We start from the raw sequence: 18,559 nt of genomic DNA on the forward strand, positions 1-18,559 counted from the left end.
CTCCTTTCCCACAGTTAGGCCTGTGTTCTCATCTTCACCAACGTTTTTTGTTTGTTTTTTTTTTTTTTCCTATCCTAACTGTCCATGCTGAACCCACACCCTAGTATCATTTTCTGACTCATGTATCCTTCTCTTTTATATTTAGCTCTCAGCTTCTCAGGAGCTGAAGCTGTTATCTCACTTAATCAGTGATGAGCATGCAGTAGTTGCTCGATAAAATTCCCAGCAAGCCCAAGGCCCTGTCTCTTGTGCTGTCTGTGGCATACTGTATTTCAGATGTGCTGTCTTTATCACTGGGATTTTCCTAGTTTGTCAGGAGGTTAGAGGGCTCCCCTAGCACGTGCTGGGTTCAATCCTCAGCATCATATAAAAATAAACAAATAAAATAAAGGTATTATGTCCAACTACAACGATAGAGAGAGAAAGAGAGAGAGAGAGAGAGAGAGAGAGAGAGAGAGAGAGAAACAGACTTTTCTTTGCCACAAGAGGAAGCCCAGAGTTTTAATTCAGCCTTGTAACCTTGAGCATTTTCCTTTGCTTTGTATCATCGCTTTCAATACAGTTGTGCTTACTCGGGGTGGGTTTTGAGGCTTAAACAGCATTGGGCCTGCTTCTGGTAGGTGTGTTGTGAATGTTTTTCATCTCAACCAGGTCACCCAATCCCTCCTCCTCACAGAAGGAACAGTAGCCCAAGGCCACTTCTCACTTCTGCAACCAGGGGGGTGCGTGTGTGTGTGTGTGTGTGTGTGTGTGTACACTCAAAGGTCCCGTCAGATGCTGTCATTGCCAGGGCAGACCCAATCACAGGGTGTGGCCCTGAGAACAGCCTCGCTGGGCTCTGGCGGGAAGGATAGCAGGGGAGGACTCAACCCGCCCTTTGGGGCAAGATGCCTCTCAGCTTCTCCACGCCGTTTATTTGGTTTGGGGGCCCTTCTCAAGCCAGGTCTCTAATGTGGAGTGAAGGGCACTTCTCAGGGTGGGGCTGTGACAATGCACTGCCTGTGCCGCCGCCATCACCGCGGTCCCTCCTATTGCTCTGCAGTCTCCACCCCGGTTCTGCTCTCTCCCACCTCCACCTCTGCGGCGGTAAAATGCAGTACTCTCAGGGCGCGTGCGCAGGTCTGTAGCGGGGCGGTGGCGGCAGCTATTTATAGTAGGTGACGTCACCTTGAAATAGACCGTTAGGGCTGGCCCGCCCTTCCCCCCTCCCACTCCCGCCGCTGGGCCCGGCCTCTCCCACTGCGCAGGCGTCGTTCCGTCCACCCATCCCCCACCAGGCGGCCGCTTCTCCTCTCTTGGCGGCGTCCGGGGCGCCAGCCACTGCGCGCGGAGCGAGCCAGAGAGAGGGCGCGAGCAGCGGCGCTGCCTGCAGCCTGCAGCCTTTGGCAAGCCGGAGAACCAGTGCGCGTGCGCGGCGGCGGCCTCCGCGGCGACCGGGGAGCGGACGGGCGGGCGATCGAGCGGTGCGGGGCGCGAGGCGAGGCCGGGCCTAGAGAGACATGGGGGACCGGGAGCAGCTGCTGCAGCGGGCGCGGCTGGCCGAACAGGCGGAGCGCTACGACGACATGGCCTCCGCCATGAAGGCGGTGAGCGCGCCGCGATCCCGGGCGGTTGGCCAGGGCATCCTAGCACGGGGAAGGGATGGGGCGGCGGGCAGCGTCTCCCTTTTGGACTGGCCCGGGGAGACCCAGCTGGGCGCGGCCACCCACAGCTCGCGCTTCCCGCGCCCGCCTTGCTCCCAGCCATTTCCTGAGGCCTTGGCCGGGGTGGGGTCTCGGGGGGGGGGGGGCAGCCGTTCTGGGTCGCCCTTGCAGCCCCGCCAGAATGAGTGGCGCGGGGGGGGGTCGTTGCATCTAACAGTGCTCAGGGTTGCGGGGGAAGGGTTATCCGAGGAAACACGCGGGAGCCATATTCTGTTTCTAGACTGTTCTATAGGACTTGGGGGCTCACTAGCTTCCACTCTATAGCCTTCTACCATTCACCAACTTGTAATAAAAGAATCACCTAGTGAGTGACGCCCTGTCTCTCCTGATTTTCTCTGCCAGGACTTGAAACCTGTGTAATTACGATCAGTTTGTTTAGATTGCTCCAATTGCTCTTCCCCACCTTTTCATGCTTGGGGTCTGGCTTTGTGTTTGAAGACCCCGCTCCTGCAGTCTAGGCGTGGGTGAGGGCTGTGGGACGGAGGGTGTGTAGCCTCATTATAGCCCCAAGTTCACTGTTGCACCGTCTGCCTGGAGATTAAACTGAAACGTGACTACTTCTGGGTGAAATGAAAGCTTATGTCTTTGCATTCCCAAGACCCGTGTAGATTCTGCAGCTTGATTTCCTGTGAAGGAGTCGTGACCAGCCACGCCCTAGCACATACAGTGGATTAGACACCACCTGCGTTTCTGAGACTTTGGGTTCTGGTTACCATTTCACTGGTCTTGTCTCTCTTCATATTATATTAGAAGTGAACATTACTTCTGTGTCAAGGTCACTCAGTGGTAGAATTAAAACCGGTGGCCACCAACTTGCTATATGGTCCAATATTTAGCCTCCCAGGTCTCCACCTTAAACCGCAAAATTCAAAAATTCTGGGAGACACCTGCATTTTGGCCAGCTTTTGGGCAATTTTTAGGTGGCTTTTAAGTTTGATAGTGACTGCACTGGATTATAGCTCATTGTCTTTTGGCTAGCTTTTTGAAGTGATTTCTAAAAGAAAAAACTACAACCTAGAGACACCCCCAAATGTTAGACTCATTTGAAAATCTCATTTTAAGGCTTTTGATAATAATATCAGATGAAATATAGTTGAGACCAATATTTAGGATTATCCAGCTAATAGTTGGGTTATCTTACTACATAGGGTGTCCTTGTTATACATCTAACCAAGGTGTGTTTGGAAACCAGGACACACCAAGGCCCATTTGTTAACAAATTGGGATCCTCATTTCAACACTGTGGTGTGCCTTTGTGGATAGATGGGAATTTTTTTCTCTGAAGTAGGGGATAGTCTAAGTTAGGGGCTTGAACTTTAAATTCTTAAGGACCTTGTTGAGGAAAAAATCAAAATATGAATTTGTAAATCTTAAATGACTGAGTGTATGAATTCATTTCCCTGGAAGAGGTCCTAAAACAGTTCTCTTTGGGAAAAATCTACCTCTTTCCACCTCAGCAAGTCACACTATGTGTGCCTCTTTTCCCCAGTAACTGAGAACTTATAATTGGAATGTGTAAACTGAAGCTTCTCAACATATTAGTGAGGTCCATGCATAGCCTGGGAATGGGACTTGAAGGCTGCAGGGTTAGGAGGAGCCCTTTGGGGAATGATGTTTTAGAAAGGATAGAATTTGAAGTTGAATTAAGGTTAAGAAAAAATGGCTAGAATGTACTTTGTGGAGCTATCGGAAACTTGAGGCAACTTGAGATGAGAAATAAGGAAAAAAAATGGAGGGATATTACCAGAACAAAATTATTTAATTTGGGGGGGGGGGTGACGACGGCGGCGGCCGGGGGACTGCCTTTCTGGTCTTCATAATCAGACTTGAAAAATACTTCTCCATAACTTGCTATTTTTGTCCACAAATGTTCTCTGAGGCATTAAGGTAGCATTTTGCAAATTAATGAACCCTTCAGTGTATTGGGAATTAATAATTCATATCTGAAATGATTGATAAGTTAGAAAAGCCATGCAGTTTTGAAAACTCAGTCCAAGCTGTCATCAGATTTGTAATAAACCATTCCTTCAAGGTAGCTCCTTTAAAATAAGATTTTTTTTTTTTTGTCAATATGCCTGTTTCTTAATGTTAAATATTGTTTTGCCATCTAAATTGATCAGGGAGAATGGTTTCTTACATTTTTGCCTGTTAAATTGGCATTTGTAGATTAAATTATTAATGTTATTAGAACACTAAGTCCTTATGTTGTTAATACAAACCTTAACTAAAGCTTTTGGGAAGAAGTGAATGCTAGATCCTTCTGGATTTATGTGGGCTTTTTTTAGGGCAGTGGAAGAAGCAGGTAAGTAAACTAGGGAGGATGGATCTAGGCACTACTCTGACCTTGAAACTTCTATCTCTTGGTTTCAGGACATCTGAAGCATCAAACTAGGAATATTGGTGTTATTAACAAATTACTTTCTACCCTGAATCTTCTAACTTGTTCCTGCTGCCTTTGTAATTTAAATGGTCACTTAATATTGCCTACCTGTAATGATTGATGTTCTCTATTCTACCAGCATCACCTGGATGACAGTGTTGGTAAGCTTTGAGAAAAATCATGCAGGGCTGGGGTTTTGGCCCAGTGCTAGAATGCTTACCTAGCATGTGAAGCACTGGGTTTGATTCTCAGCACCACATAAAAATAAATAAAGGTATTGTGTCCAACTACAACTAAAATAAATAAATATTTTTAAAAATAAGAAATAAATAAAATAAATTTACAAAAAACTATGAAAATAATGCATTAAAAAAAAGAAAAATCAGGGCTGGGAGTTGTGGCTCATTGGTAAGAGCACTTGCCTAGCATGGCGAGGCCCTGGGTTCGATTTTCAGCACCACATATAAATAAATGAATAAAATAAAGGTCCATCAACATCTAAAAAATATTTTTTTAAAAAAGAAAAATCACGCATATTGGAAGCTATGATGCTGCCTCGAATCATTTGAGAACTAAAATTCCCTGCCTTACCCCATAATTTGAAGAGGCAAGAAATATTAAAGAGAAGTTAATAAAGGAGTATCTCCAAGCTTGCCTTATCTCATACCTAGTAACATATATACAGTGTAATAGTGGGAAGAAACATTGTGAAAGATTTTAGAAACCAAATCCTTCTTAGATCAGGCATTGACTGATTTTACACAATTTATAACTTATGTAAAATATCTGAAATACTGTGAGTTATGAGAACTATGAAATATAAATGGGATTAAAATGTTAACATTTAAGAATAAGTGATTTAAGAAAAGGGAAAGTAACCAGATAGATTTCCAGGGAGTATGCATTGGTGGCCACAATCCAGTCATACCTCTTAATGCTCTAATTCATCCATTTTTCTTTTGAAACGTAATTAGTAAGCATGAAGTTATAAAACGTAAAAATGATGTGGCATGTTTTAATACTGACGTGATCATAGTGTTGATTGAGGACAGGAAGAAATGTGTTCAAAGGATTTGAAGAATATCTACAGAAATCTTTAGTGCAGGAAACATATCCGCAGCTAGGGAAACAAGAGTCTGACAGGGAGAAGCACTTGGCCCAACCAGTGGCAAAAGGCTCTTATTCCAACAGCTGTGAGATTGTGGGAAGTAGGGAAATAAGCAGGTGGTGTGTAAAAGGAGAGCACCACTGAGTGGCCCTGGGTAAGACATAATCTATGTTGCAGATATTAAGGGTAATTTTGAGGTATACCAAAATTGTGGTATGAAAGCTTAAAGCCATTATTGTTAAAATATATAAAAACCAGGGGAGCTCTGTTTCCTATCATCTGGTCACTTGAAATGTAATTATCTCTTGTCATGTATAGAGCTGAAAAAGGAAGAAGGCCTTGGATGATTTTTGTAATAGTCAGAATTAAAAGGCACTTTAAGTGGCAAACACACTGGGCTTTGTTTTCCTGAAGTGGAAATCATGACCATCTGGGTTTGGGTTCCTGAATTATCCTCAGAAGAACTTCCAAATAGCCAAGACCTCCACTACTCATTTCCTTGAAGAAACAAAAAATGTGTTTTACTTATCTTTGGGATTTTATATTAGTGATAGCCTCTGTAATGTTACACAGTTTTGGGTGGAAGTATACCCAATGTTTTCTGTATTACATTTAGCAAGTTTAAGGAATTTATCATTTTGTTTATTAGGTAGCTGTTATTTCATGTGCAAATTCTGATTTAATTTTTTGAACAATTATGGATAGATATTGACTCCATTGTGCAAATAACACTCAGTTTGATTTTCTCACAAACTTAAGTTGTCAAACCATGATTTGAACTTGGAATTCATAGCTCTGATGGTAACCACTGTATGATACTACCACAGGAGGCTAAGGGATAATGTTTCCTGTATATATTCAGGTATATTAACGTTTTTCATCATTCACAAACACATGTGGGCTTTTGAAACAATTTTATTTATTCGATATAGGTAATTTTAACCCAAATCTGTCATAAAAGGGTCTTAGCTAAACCAGAGAAGCATAAGAGGGAAAACTCAGATCTAGATTTGGCTTATTCTTCTGAAGGTCAGGAGTATTTTTTTAGTTTAATAAGTCAAATGTTAGTTGGATTTGAGTTTCTGCTATGAAATGAGTGTAGGACTGTATTAGCTTGTACTTCAAGAAATTGTTTCATATACTTGGCACTAGTTGTTTCTCCATCTTTTTTTTTTTTTTTTTTTTTTTTTTTTTTACAGTATTTTGTAAGCCTATAAGGTCCCTAAATAACGTTTTCTTGATTGCTGTTAAAATTCTCCCTAGTGTCCAGGTAGAGGCAACTGGTCTTCCACTCCAGCATTTTGGTGCTGCTTCTACTCCTTGCTACAGTGGCATTTCCTTGGTGTTGACACTTCCTGCAGTCAGAACCTGGCACAACTTCTGAAGCTGCCTATCCTGGTGCCTCCAGGGATGGTAGCATTCAGTAATGCATTTCAGAAGGGGTTGCATTTAACCCCTGTAGATCCTTGTGAAAGTGTTTGATGATGTCAAAAGCAAGGCAGAGACCGTCTCAATGATAATGAGGGTGAATATTTTATAACATTAGCTTAGAGTGGAAGTTGATTATCTGAGCTTGAAATTTAGCCTATCTTGTAGCCTAACAGAACTTGCAGCCTTACTCTAGTGAGAATACTGGGCTCAGCCTGGCCTTGGCTGGTGATGTTTTTGAACAGTGGCCTGTAGGGAGTAGTCTGCTACTTTGGATCCAAGTGAGAGCCTCACTTCCTGGGAATTAACTTGGGAAAGAGCCAAAAAAAAAAAAAGCCATCTTTCTGGCTTGCTTTTTTTTTTTTTTTTTTAATAGTGTTCTGTCAAAGAAGCTTAAAGATTTCATTATATGATTTTGTTAACATAATTGCTCAGGAGAATTGTTTTCTTCTGTTATTTATAAACTTAACATCAAAATGGAGCTGGTCAGTAATGGAGCTGGGCAAGGTAACTATAAATGATGGGACAATAATGTGTGTGTGCGTAGGCAGGTGTAGCTGTGAAGGATGGGAGAGGTATTCAGAACAAGTAAAATTACCCCTAACTAGAAGTATGGCATGGCAGTCTGGGTGGGATTTTTGTTTGGTAAGTATTACTTTTGATGTTGAATGTTTCCCAGATTAATAGCTTAAAATTTTCCTAAATAGTCACTGTTCTATTTTTGGCACGGGTCTATTTTTACTCAAAAACACATGGTTTATTGCCTTATGAGTTGCTGGAGGAGGCCCCTGGGGATGTTTGAGTAAGTGAATGGTGTCATGGGAAGATAAATGAATTAGCAGCAGGCTGGGTTATTTGTGACTTTCAGTAATGCTGTGTAGTCGCAGCACAGAGAAGCTGGGTAAAAGTTCCCCAGGGTTGAGAATTGGTTTAGCCAAAGGCTGTGGTAAAGACATTAGGAAAATGACTGGTAGTCCTTAAATAGAAAGGGGGATCTTTATAAAATGGGAAGGCTTAGTCAGTTTAAAGTTTTCAGTAAGGATGTAAATAGGACAAAATAAATAAGGGAGTTGTACAAGAAAGCAGAGACTCTGAGCAGAAGTGGGACATCCTCTTAGGTGCCTGGGAACCACATGAAGACTTAGTGGCCAAGGAGGCTGCTCTGAGGGCAGCTGATTAAGTGGTGGAAATGAGTATTACACTGGTATTGGAGGGGAAAGAAGATTGAAAGCCCTGTTCTTAAATCTCTTCTACCTAAAATTCTTTGTTTTGTCTTTGCTTTGTATTCCTAATTAGAAAATATTTGGAAGCCTGTGATTGCAGAGATGCAAAATGTCATCTCCGTAGGTTCTGCAGATGATCATTCAGCTGATTTAGTATGTAAAGTATCTGCTTCTCCTTGAGCTTTTTTGTGGGGAGGGAGCAGGAATGATGCTAGGACCCTCAACATGCTAGGTAAACACCCTACCACTGAACTATATCTCCAGCCCCTAGGACCGAACTTTTGTTCTGGCTGCTATATTTTGGTATTTGAAGTGTTGGCAACTAGTGCTAACATCAGTGGAGGTTATTTGAAGTATGTATTGTCAGTCAAGCTTAGTTGCAAATCTGTTTTGGGTCTCATTTCCAATCTGGGGAAATTCAGGGTTGTTTTTTTTTTTTAGTAACTGATCAAGTGATAAATTTTCTTTTTACTAGCTGAGTTTTGACCTAGCAGTATTAAAAAATAATATATTTAAACATACCCAGTTAATTCCTAGTTAGATCTGGCTGGGGTTCTAAGAACAGTGCTTACTTAGTTATGTTAGTCACGCTCAGCTGATGGAGATAGTGATTCATTGAGACTGGCTGGCAACCAGATGATTGTTACATAAACACTGATGCTCCTAGTAAGTTATTTTCTTGTGAAGGTATCATAAATATTACCCAATACTTATTTTTTAGCAATTTATCCACAATGGAAAAGGGACATTTTTTGCATGAATTCCTAAAACTTATAGATTACATCTAAACTTCACTTATATTAATATGGTCAACCTCTTGCCTTACCACACCTTTTATTGGTGCTTATTAGGAAAAATGGTGAAGTTGAAATGGACCTTGGAGATCATTTGTTCTAATCCTCCTTATTTTACTTTTGATGCCTAGAAAGATTGTGTTTGAGGTCACATGCAACTAGCTAGACTAGCCCAGGTATCTTAGGTTTCAGTAATTAATAATTACATTGTATAATATATGTATTTCAGATATGCACTCCATCTTGATGATATACTCTGGGAAGTTACCTTGGTGAATAGAGCAGTCTAGGAGAAACAGCTTCATTAGTCACAGGATGAAATATATTGCGACTCTTGGATATTATTTGCATTTTAATGTCTAGTGGCCTTACCTGGATTTTGTTACTGCAGAATCTAAGGAGCTCTTCAAATTCTGTTCTTTATATTTTATTTTATTGACTCTTGCCTATAGGACTCAAGCATTCTGTGTTTGTCAAAATGAGATGGAATTTTGATTTAGAAGGGTTGCTTCCTTAAAAGACTTAGAAATATTTACAAAGTCTCTTTGTCTTTCTACTAACAAATGCAAAAGTGAATGTTTAAAGGCTTACTAGAGGAGAAAACTGGGGTGGGAAGTATCACTGGTCTTCAACTGAATTTGAAGGGAGCATGGATTTTGGATTAGTAAAAAGGAAAAGATTGTCCTGGACTATCGCAGGTTTCAGAGGTATGAAGACTACTAATGAACTTGTGAGGAGGAATGAGGAACCCCACTTGACTGGACTTGGGGCAGCCCCGTGGAAAATGAACTGAAGACACACTGAAGAATGAAGTGTGGGTTTGGTTTGATTAGAGTAGGCAAAGGAGGGTGCACATATTCCTGGGTTGAGGATCTGTACTGAAATGTAGATGTCCTAGAGATAGGGAAATGGGGAAATTAGAATGGGGAGCTGGTGTTTTTATTTTGTCTGGAGTTTGGGGCAGAGAGACTCAGGTAGCTGCTTGATTGAACTTGTAAGAACTAGGTACAACTTCTCTGATTTTTAAATGTAATAATTACATTTGTTGCTTATGTTCTTGGATCACTTTTTCCCCAAATAAACTATCATTGTTTCTGATTCTCTGCTGCTCATTCTTGAATGTCCATTAGAATTTGCTTTGTATAACTCTTCGTTCTCTCCTTCTTTGGTGGCGGTTCCCTCATTAAAGTTCAATTTAAGTAATACCTTTCTTTATTTTATGGTTTCCCAAGTGCTTTGCTTTCTTCCCTTTTTTCCTTTTAAAATAAAAGACATTGGGGTTGGGGGTTGTAGCTCAGTGGTAGAGCACTTGCCTGGCAAGTGTAAAGCACAGGGTCTGATTCTCAGCACCATGTATAAAGATCCATTGACAACTAAAAAATAATAATTAAAAAAATAAAAGGCCTTTACCAATACGTCATGTTAAGGAGATATTTTGTAAAGGGGTTACAGGCTCTTTTGAGGGCCTAGATTACTTTAGCAAGTTAGCTACTTTGCTGGCCCCTGGGGTTTTTTTATTTTAAAGACCTGTGTTAGGGCTGGGGATGTGGCTCAAGCGGGTAGCGCGCTCGCCTGGCGTGCGTGCGGCCCAGGTTCCATCCTCAGCACCACATACAAACAAAGATGTTGTGTCCGCCGAGAACTAAAAAGTAAATATTAAAAAAAATTCTCTCTCACTCTCTCTCTCACTCTCCTCTCTCACTCTCTCTTTAAAAAAAAAAAAAAAAAAAGACCTGTGTTAGTTTCCTGGGGCTGCTGAACAAAGTACCACCAACTGAGTATCTTAAAACTATAGATTTTCTATAGTTTTTCTTATACGTATTCTCTTACAGTTCTGGAGGCTAAAAGTCTGAAATTGGGGAGTTGATGGGGCTGCCTTCCTTCTGAAGTCCCTAGGGAAGAACTCTTCCTTGCCTCTCTACTAGCTTTTGGTGGTTTTTGGCAGCCCTAAGGTTCTTGGCTTTATAGAGGCAACATCATTCCAATCTCTGCCTCTGTTGTTACATTGTTCTCTGTGTATGTCTGTCTCTTAAAATCTCATTCTCCTTATGAGAACACCAGTTACTGGATCTTGGACATCCCTACTCCAATGTGACTTCATCTTAACTAATTATATTTGCATAGACCTTATTTTCAAATAAGGTCACATTTTCCATACCAGAAGGTAGGACCTTAACATACCTTACTGGGGACACAATTCAACCCACAACAGTCTTACTAACTATATAGCTGATTCACCTGGAGCTGGCATCATAGAGAACTAAGGGAAATTAACAACTGGTGAACTTTAACTCTTCCATTTAAAATAATTAGTGCTTCTAGGGCCAGTTAGGCCTGGGCTCCTATCAGGTCAGAGTAAATAGGGCAGCTATGTAGCTTTGTTTCCTTTGAGCAGAGATGGGGACATTTACTGTCACTAATGCATCATTTATTTTGGCTTGAGGGAGGGCTAGGAGAATCTGTAGGAAAATAATCAAACAGGATAAAGTCTCAGTGTTTTCTTCCTCATGATTATCCCTTTCCATAATCATCCTTGTCACCATTCCTTCCAAGATGAAAGCAACATCTTACATTCAAGACTTGATATGACTTCCCTATTCCTATTTTGAGTTTCCAAGTATTTAACTTTTGTACTATAGTCTTCCATTGGATGGGATGTATATTGATATTGCCCGTGAATTTTTTTTCTCCAGAGTTGGCTTGTCCATAAGTCCTTTCTTGAGAAGGATTGTTAATTATGTTGGAGAAAGAATTTTCCAAGATTTTTGGGTTTAGCTCTCAAATGTTTGTCTCTTTGGGGTTTTACAGGTGACAGAGCTGAATGAACCTCTCTCCAATGAAGATCGAAATCTCCTCTCAGTGGCCTATAAGAATGTGGTTGGTGCCCGGCGATCTTCTTGGAGGGTCATTAGCAGCATTGAGCAGAAAACCATGTCTGATGGAAATGAAAAGAAATTGGAGAAAGTTAAAGCTTACCGGGAGAAGATTGAGAAGGAGCTGGAGACAGTGTGCAATGATGTCTTGGCTCTGCTTGACAAGTTCCTCATCAAGAACTGCAATGATTTCCAGTATGAGAGCAAGGTGTTTTACCTGAAAATGAAAGGTGATTACTACCGCTATTTGGCAGAAGTGGCTTCTGGGGAGAAGAAAAACAGTGTGGTAGAAGCTTCCGAGGCAGCCTACAAGGAGGCCTTTGAAATCAGCAAAGAGCACATGCAGCCAACACATCCCATTCGGCTGGGCCTGGCCCTCAACTTCTCTGTGTTCTACTACGAGATCCAGAATGCACCTGAGCAGGCCTGCCTCTTAGCTAAACAAGCCTTCGATGATGCCATAGCTGAGCTGGACACATTAAATGAGGATTCCTATAAGGACTCCACACTCATCATGCAGTTGCTTCGAGACAACCTCACCCTCTGGACGAGCGACCAGCAGGATGAAGAAGCAGGAGAAGGCAACTGAAGATCCTTCAGATCCCTGGCCCTTCCTTCACCCACCATTCCCATCATCACCAATTCTTCCTTGCCACAGTCACTAAATATCTAGTGCTAAACCTATCTGTATTGGCAGCACAGCTACTCAGATCTGCTCTCCTGTCTCTTGAGAAGCAGTTTCAGATAAATCATCATGGGCATTGCTGGACTGATGGTTGCTTTGAGCCTACAGGAGCTCCCTTTTTGAATTGTGCAAAGAAGTGTGTTCTGAATGAGGCATTTAACTATGCCTATTAATCTATGGCAAATCTAGGCAAAAGTAATTGGGGAGTTTAGAGAGGAGAATTAGCCAACACAGGCTATGGTTGATATTTAAAACAAGCTGATAGTGTTTTGTTAAGCAGTACATCTTGTGCATGCAAAAATGAATTCAGCCCTTTCACCTCTTTCTTCAGCTAATGGAAAACTTAAGGAAAGCTGATACAGAGAGACAACTTGCTCCTTTCCATCAGCTTTATAATAAACTTTGATGTGAGGTTTCAGTAGCACCTTGTTTTGCCTCTTTAAATTATGATGTACACAAACCTTTTAAACGCAATGCATCTAAAGTTTTGATATGTGTAACTTTTTCCTTTCTTTTTCTTTTTTTTTTTTTTTTGGTTGCAGTTGTTTAAGAATCATGGATTTATTTTTTGTAACTCTTTGGCAGTTGTCCTTGTGTATCTTGACAGCACCATGTGTGTCAGCCCATGTCAATCAAGACAGGTGATTATGAAATGCCAGACTTATAAAATAAATAAATGTTTTGAAATTCAAAGGGTAAATAAATGCTGCTTTGGGGATATTATCTCTGTGTGTGGTCTTGATTTTTTTTCCCTCTCCCAAGGAGCTCTTCAACCAGTCATCATTTTGGATTCATTTTGAGGCTCTCAGAGCATTGAAGTATCAGCAGTACAGTATCCAGGCTTTCCTGCCATCTAATTGATTCCATTACATATTTTGTAGCACACATTTAAGGGTTGTGAGTTTTTAAAATAGTCTTCTGTGAACTCAGCTATTAGCTTCTGTGATCCACTCTAACCAATAATTGATGTTTGTAAATGAGCCTAAGAGTCCCTGTACAGCCATGACCTCAAGGATTTGGGTAGCCTTGGCAAGCCATGCTACTTCTGAGTCAAGGTTAGGGTTTGGATTATGTTTCAACTCCAACTACTCTGTAATGCAGACAATTTCTTTAGTCTGAAAATTGGGTATAGAGAAGTAGGAATATGCATAATTAAAGTGTAGCCCCATCAGTGACAAATGGAGTTCTTGAGAGAATTTAGGAGGAAGCAATATAAATTGCATGTGGCCTAAACCTGGAAGGCTTTTCTACTGCATGATAAAGAGGGCAGGGTAAACTAATGTCTAAAGAAATAAAATAGTTTTTCTAGGTCACAGCAAAATTAGGGACAACCTAGAAGAGCATTCAGATACCCTAAATCCTTGCATGCTTTTTACTGTGCTATGCCCTTTGGGTTAAGACTAGGGGAAAAAGGATGTGATGTTCATTCTGAGGATGATTTCAATGCTTTGTTTTTTTGTTTGTTTTTCTGGTGCTATATGGGGAACCCAGGGCCTTGGGCATGTTAGACGGGCATTTATCACTTAAGCTATGTGGCAGCTTACTTATTAGCCTTTTAATATTTTCACTTAGAAACAAAGTTGTACTTTAAATTTTTAAATTGATGACTTCATGTTTCCAGTAGCTCCTCAAGCCTTGTTCAAATATCCATTTCCTTGAGTTTGGGGAATGAATAGCATTCTTAGTTATGGAACTTTTGTCAAATAAATCACTTAGTCAAATTACTTGAGATGGGGAGGCCCAAGTCCTTTAAAAAAAATTTAGTTGTAGATGGATACAATACCTTTATTTTATTTTATTTTTATGTGGTGCTGAGGATCAAACCCAGTTCTTCACAATGTGAGACGAGTGCTCTACCATTGAGCTACAACCCTAGCCCCTCCCAAGTCCTTTTGGCTCTACGATAAAGTAGGCTGTGTTCGACTTGTTAGGCCCTCCATGCATTACTTGCAATCCACCCTTAGAGTATTTATGTCCTATAGAGTTTGAACTGATTCCTCAGTTAGGAATCCCAACTATCAGGCAAGCTCCAACACTTAGGATTTCAAGCATCCGTACTATAGTGGGACTTAAATCATCTTCTGAAATATAGCCCAGTAGTGGGACTTACATCATCTTCTGTTATATAGCCCAATAGTTAGGTTAGCTGATGAAAACCACCATTGCAAACTATGTTCTGAGTACTTATTTTTATGGTCTCTGAATCTGTACAATGACCCTGGGAGATAGGAATGTTAATGTTTTTTAACAGGAAACCACATACCAGATGCGGCTTATGGTACATGGCTATTAAAAGGTAAAGCTGAACTCAAAATGGGCTGTTGTGCTAGGTACGCTGATATATAACTGTAAAATAGGAGAATTACTTGAGCTCGGGAGTTCAAGGCCAGCCTGAGCAATTAAAAAAAAGATGGGATGTCCTACTTCAAGACTATTTCAACTATGCCATGGTTATTTTGATCCCCATCTGGAAAAAATTAGTCCTAGGAATTCTTCCTTCAAGACCTAATGAAATACTTTCATTTACAATCCTCTGATCTGGCTGGAAGCTTCCTCTTTCCTTTGAACTGCTAGGTGACTTGGGGTCAGTCTTTGTTATTATTCTAAGTTTTTCAGCATGTTATCACCTCCACTGGAATATAAACCTTATGGCACCTAGCAAGTTTGGATGAGCTAAAGGTTGAAGGAATCTATTGTCAAAGTCATTTCCCAAAGCACAACTCGTTGTCATTCTGGAGTACAGAAACTATATCAGAAAGGGAAGAGTAAATAACATTTTCTGTCCTGTGTGGGCTGATCACCTTGCTGAGTGAGGCTTTAAATTCATGTTTAAATTACAAACTAATACTCTTGTGATCTGGGTTGTAGCTCCAATTACAAGGCTCAGAAAAAGTGACTTTCCTGAGGTCAAACAGGAAATGGAAGAATATATTTTTGTGTAGGACTTAAAAGTCCTTTATTATTATTATTTTATTAATGGAACTGAAGATTGAATCCAGGGGCTCTACCTCTGAACTACATCTCCAACATCCCCACTTTTTTGGTGGGGGGGGGGAAGTGCCAGGGATTGAATTCAGGGGCACTCAACCACTGAGCCACATCCCCAGCCCTATTTTGTATTTTATTTAGAGACAGAGTCTCACTGAGTTGCTTAGTGCCTCACTATTGCCAAGGCTGGCTTTGAATTCATGAACCTCCTGTCTCAGCCTCCTGAGCTGCTGGGATTACAGGCGTGTGCCACCGTGCCTGGTGACCAACTTGCCCACCTTTAAAAAAAAATTGAGGCAGGGTCTCACTAAATTTCTGAGGCTTGTAATCCTGAGCCTCCTGAGTAGCTGGGATTATAGGAATGTACCACCTCCATGCCTGGCTTAGGATTCTTGTTCTTTTTGATACTATGTCGATTGCAGATCTGAATAGCAATTTAGAAGAATAATGCAAAGCCTGACCAAAGTCACATAGCAGTTCAAAGGGGAGAGATTACTTTCTCCTTTACATTGGCTCCAGCTGGATGGGTCTTTTTTATTGTACTACTCCTACTCCCAGGCATACCCTGAAATGGGGACCTTAATGCCTTTCTTTCTCCTAAGACTTGGAGCTCCTTCACTTGATGTGGACTGAAGTACCACTAGTTGAAATCTCTCTCCAGCTGCATCCAACTTGTTCAAACTGCTCTTGTGTTTTGCTCAAGTTCTTACTCTCCCTCTGGAAGGGGTTTCTTCTCTTGCTCTATCCAAATTTAATCTATGAAATCCCACCTGTCAGTTTCTGTGTGACCCTGAACTGGTTCTATGGGTCTGTACCACACAATGGCATTTATCACTTCTTTGTTTATTCAATAATCCCATTGAGCTGCTACTACATGGTACATATTGGGGGGGGGGGCGGGCTGGAGATAGTTGGTGAATTGACACAGACAGGAGTCTTGTTCTCCTAGGGTTAACACTCTAGTGGGGAATAAAAAAATAAAAAGCAAAGAATAAAATTGTCACTTAAGTTCCTCTCCAGGCCTAACACACAATGCACAATAAGAATTTCTTATTCAGCCAATTATTCATAATTTGACTAATTTGAGGTCAGAATTTTTTTTAAAAGAACAACAAGAATCCTTCATTTTCTCACCCAAATCTACTGATGAGCCCTACAAAACAACTGAAGTCTTTTCTCTTTACACTTGCAAATTAGTAGTGTGATCTAGAGCAAGTCCTCGCCTCTTGGATGTATCTGCAAAATAAATGAGATTGTTGCTTTTGGTGGTCTCTGGGAACTTTCATTTCCGAGATTCTGTATTATTTTCAACTGCTCTGGGGGTGGTCTGAATCCTATTCTTGGTCTTTTCCCCTGTACTTCTCTCTTTCCCTTTTCCTTCCACTCTTCACATTTGTTCCTTCTGCATCTGCCCTCCATACTCTTCACTTTCCTAGCTACTCCACATTCTACCCAGATGGTTACCATGGGAATCATCTTCTAGAAGTGACATCAGTCATTTCCTAGGCAACCATTTCCAGGGCAGTGACATCATCCAATCACCATGGCAACACTCCAGGAGGACACTTCTGAAGTGAAATGGGCAAACAGAATTCTTATGTATTTCTGAGTGTTGGGAGCAATACAGGAAGAATATTAAAAGAAGAAAATATCTCAGGAGCAAGAAGCTCTGGTCTTTTGGGGGAAAAGTGGAATCACTGTGGGGCTCAAAAAAAAAAGCAGAACCCTTCCCTTTCTAATAACCGGGATGATTCTGTAACTTGTCACCATATTGGAATACTTTAGAGTGAACAAGGGCACCATTATTATTTTTCATGGATAACAAAAGAACACTGGGTCTCCCCAAGCAAATCAGGATTTGTGGCCCCCTGACCATAATCAGGCAGATGCCTAGCTTCTCTCCCTTATCCATGACTCATCCCACAAGTGGTGATTCAGTATTTCCTGTGTAGGGATATTGGGGATACCATAGTGAACAAAACCCGCCCAGCTTCTAGTGAAGCACACAATTGTGTATGTTATATATGTTTTAGGGTGAGGGTAATCCCATAGTCACCCGAATGCATGCTATGGTGTAGACTGAGCATAATGTTCAAAAGGGAAAGTGTCAAACTCCAGGAACATCTAACAAGCTACTGGAAGCAGCTTGGGCAGGAGGGTCCAAAAGGTCTGTGGAAGGCAGTAGGATGGGGATGAGTTGGGGAGAAGACTGGCAGAAGAAACAGCATGTATAGAGAAAGCATGTAGAATATCCAGAATGGAAAGGTAGATGGGGAGGCCAAGCAAAAAATAGGAGAGAGCTGAAGGTTGAGAGGGCAGGGCAGCAGGAACCAAGCCTCATAAGACCTTGGAGGTTAGAACTTTGGCTTTCATTTTCCTAGCACTGGAAAGCCCTTTGGGAGGATTTTGAGCAGCAGGTGACAGGATCTTGTTTGCATTGTGTTAAAAAAAAAATCTCACCCTGGAGGTCTGTTGTGTGGAGCAGTTTGGGAGAGCAGTTTGTTTAGGAGGGATTTTGGGTGGTGATTTGACTGTGAGATGGAGTGACAGGTATATTTGGGAGCTGACAGGATTTGCTGAAGGAATGAATAAGGGTGAAGGCAAGGATATTCAGGCTGATATTCAGGCCCCTGATATTGAGTGACTTGGGGTAGAGGAGAGATACTGATTCAGATAGATGAGGGTGGTGGGGCAGGCCTAGGACTAAGCCAAAGCAAGAGAGATGCCTTAGGAATATTTACAGAGGCTTACATCTTCATGGTCAGGCTTAGAAACGAGTACCCCCCCCCCCAAATGCTGTACTTTGGGAAGAGCAAGTTTTTTTTGTTTGTTTGGGGACAGGGTGGAGATGGTGAGGCAGGATCATTCAGCAGTAACAATGGTAATCTCTTGTATTTGTAGCTTAAGGTCTTCACTGTCATCAACCCCCTAATAAAGGTGAAGAGATGAATGCATGTAAATACATGCTGTTTCACTGTGTCCATAGGCCCTCATTTGCCTATCTTGCAGGTGAGTAAACCAATGCCTAGATAAATTCTAGAATTTGCTGAAGGTTCCATACTTTCAGGCAGCAGCAGCAGGTCTCAAACTCAGGCTGACTCGAGCCTACTGTTTTCTCACCAGATGACTTTTCATCAGCCTCCCCAGTTTTCTGGGAAAAGAAAGGAAGGGAAGCCAGGTACCTATAAAGCCCCAAGCACTCTTAGACCAGCCATCTTCTCATTCTTCACTGTCACTGTATGAGGTGAGGAGCAAACAGAGGGCTTGAGAAGTGATGAAACCCTTCAGCTTAACAGAGCTTCACACCAGAGCTGCTTTTTCTCTGCCACAGATGTTCTCAGACCACCTGGAAGGAAGGTTCTACCTACCAGGGGCAG

At 41.6% G+C, this 18,559-nt stretch overlaps 1 protein-coding gene across 1 annotated transcript; it reads left to right on the forward strand.

Moving 5' to 3' along the window:
* Positions 1-1,263: 1,263 nt before the first annotated feature.
* YWHAH (tyrosine 3-monooxygenase/tryptophan 5-monooxygenase activation protein eta) lies at positions 1,264-12,917 on the forward strand. Its single transcript, XM_081287656.1, has 2 exons — positions 1,264-1,586; positions 11,445-12,917. Exons 1-2 carry the CDS (start codon positions 1,500-1,502, stop codon positions 12,096-12,098), a joined length of 741 nt encoding a protein of 246 aa, XP_081143782.1. The 5' UTR covers positions 1,264-1,499; the 3' UTR covers positions 12,099-12,917.
* The last annotated feature ends 5,642 nt before the right edge of the window (positions 12,918-18,559 follow it).

This window comes from Spermophilus citellus (assembly GCF_964194105.1).
Source record: "Spermophilus citellus genome assembly, chromosome: 3".
Lineage (NCBI taxonomy): Eukaryota > Metazoa > Chordata > Mammalia > Rodentia > Sciuridae > Spermophilus > Spermophilus citellus.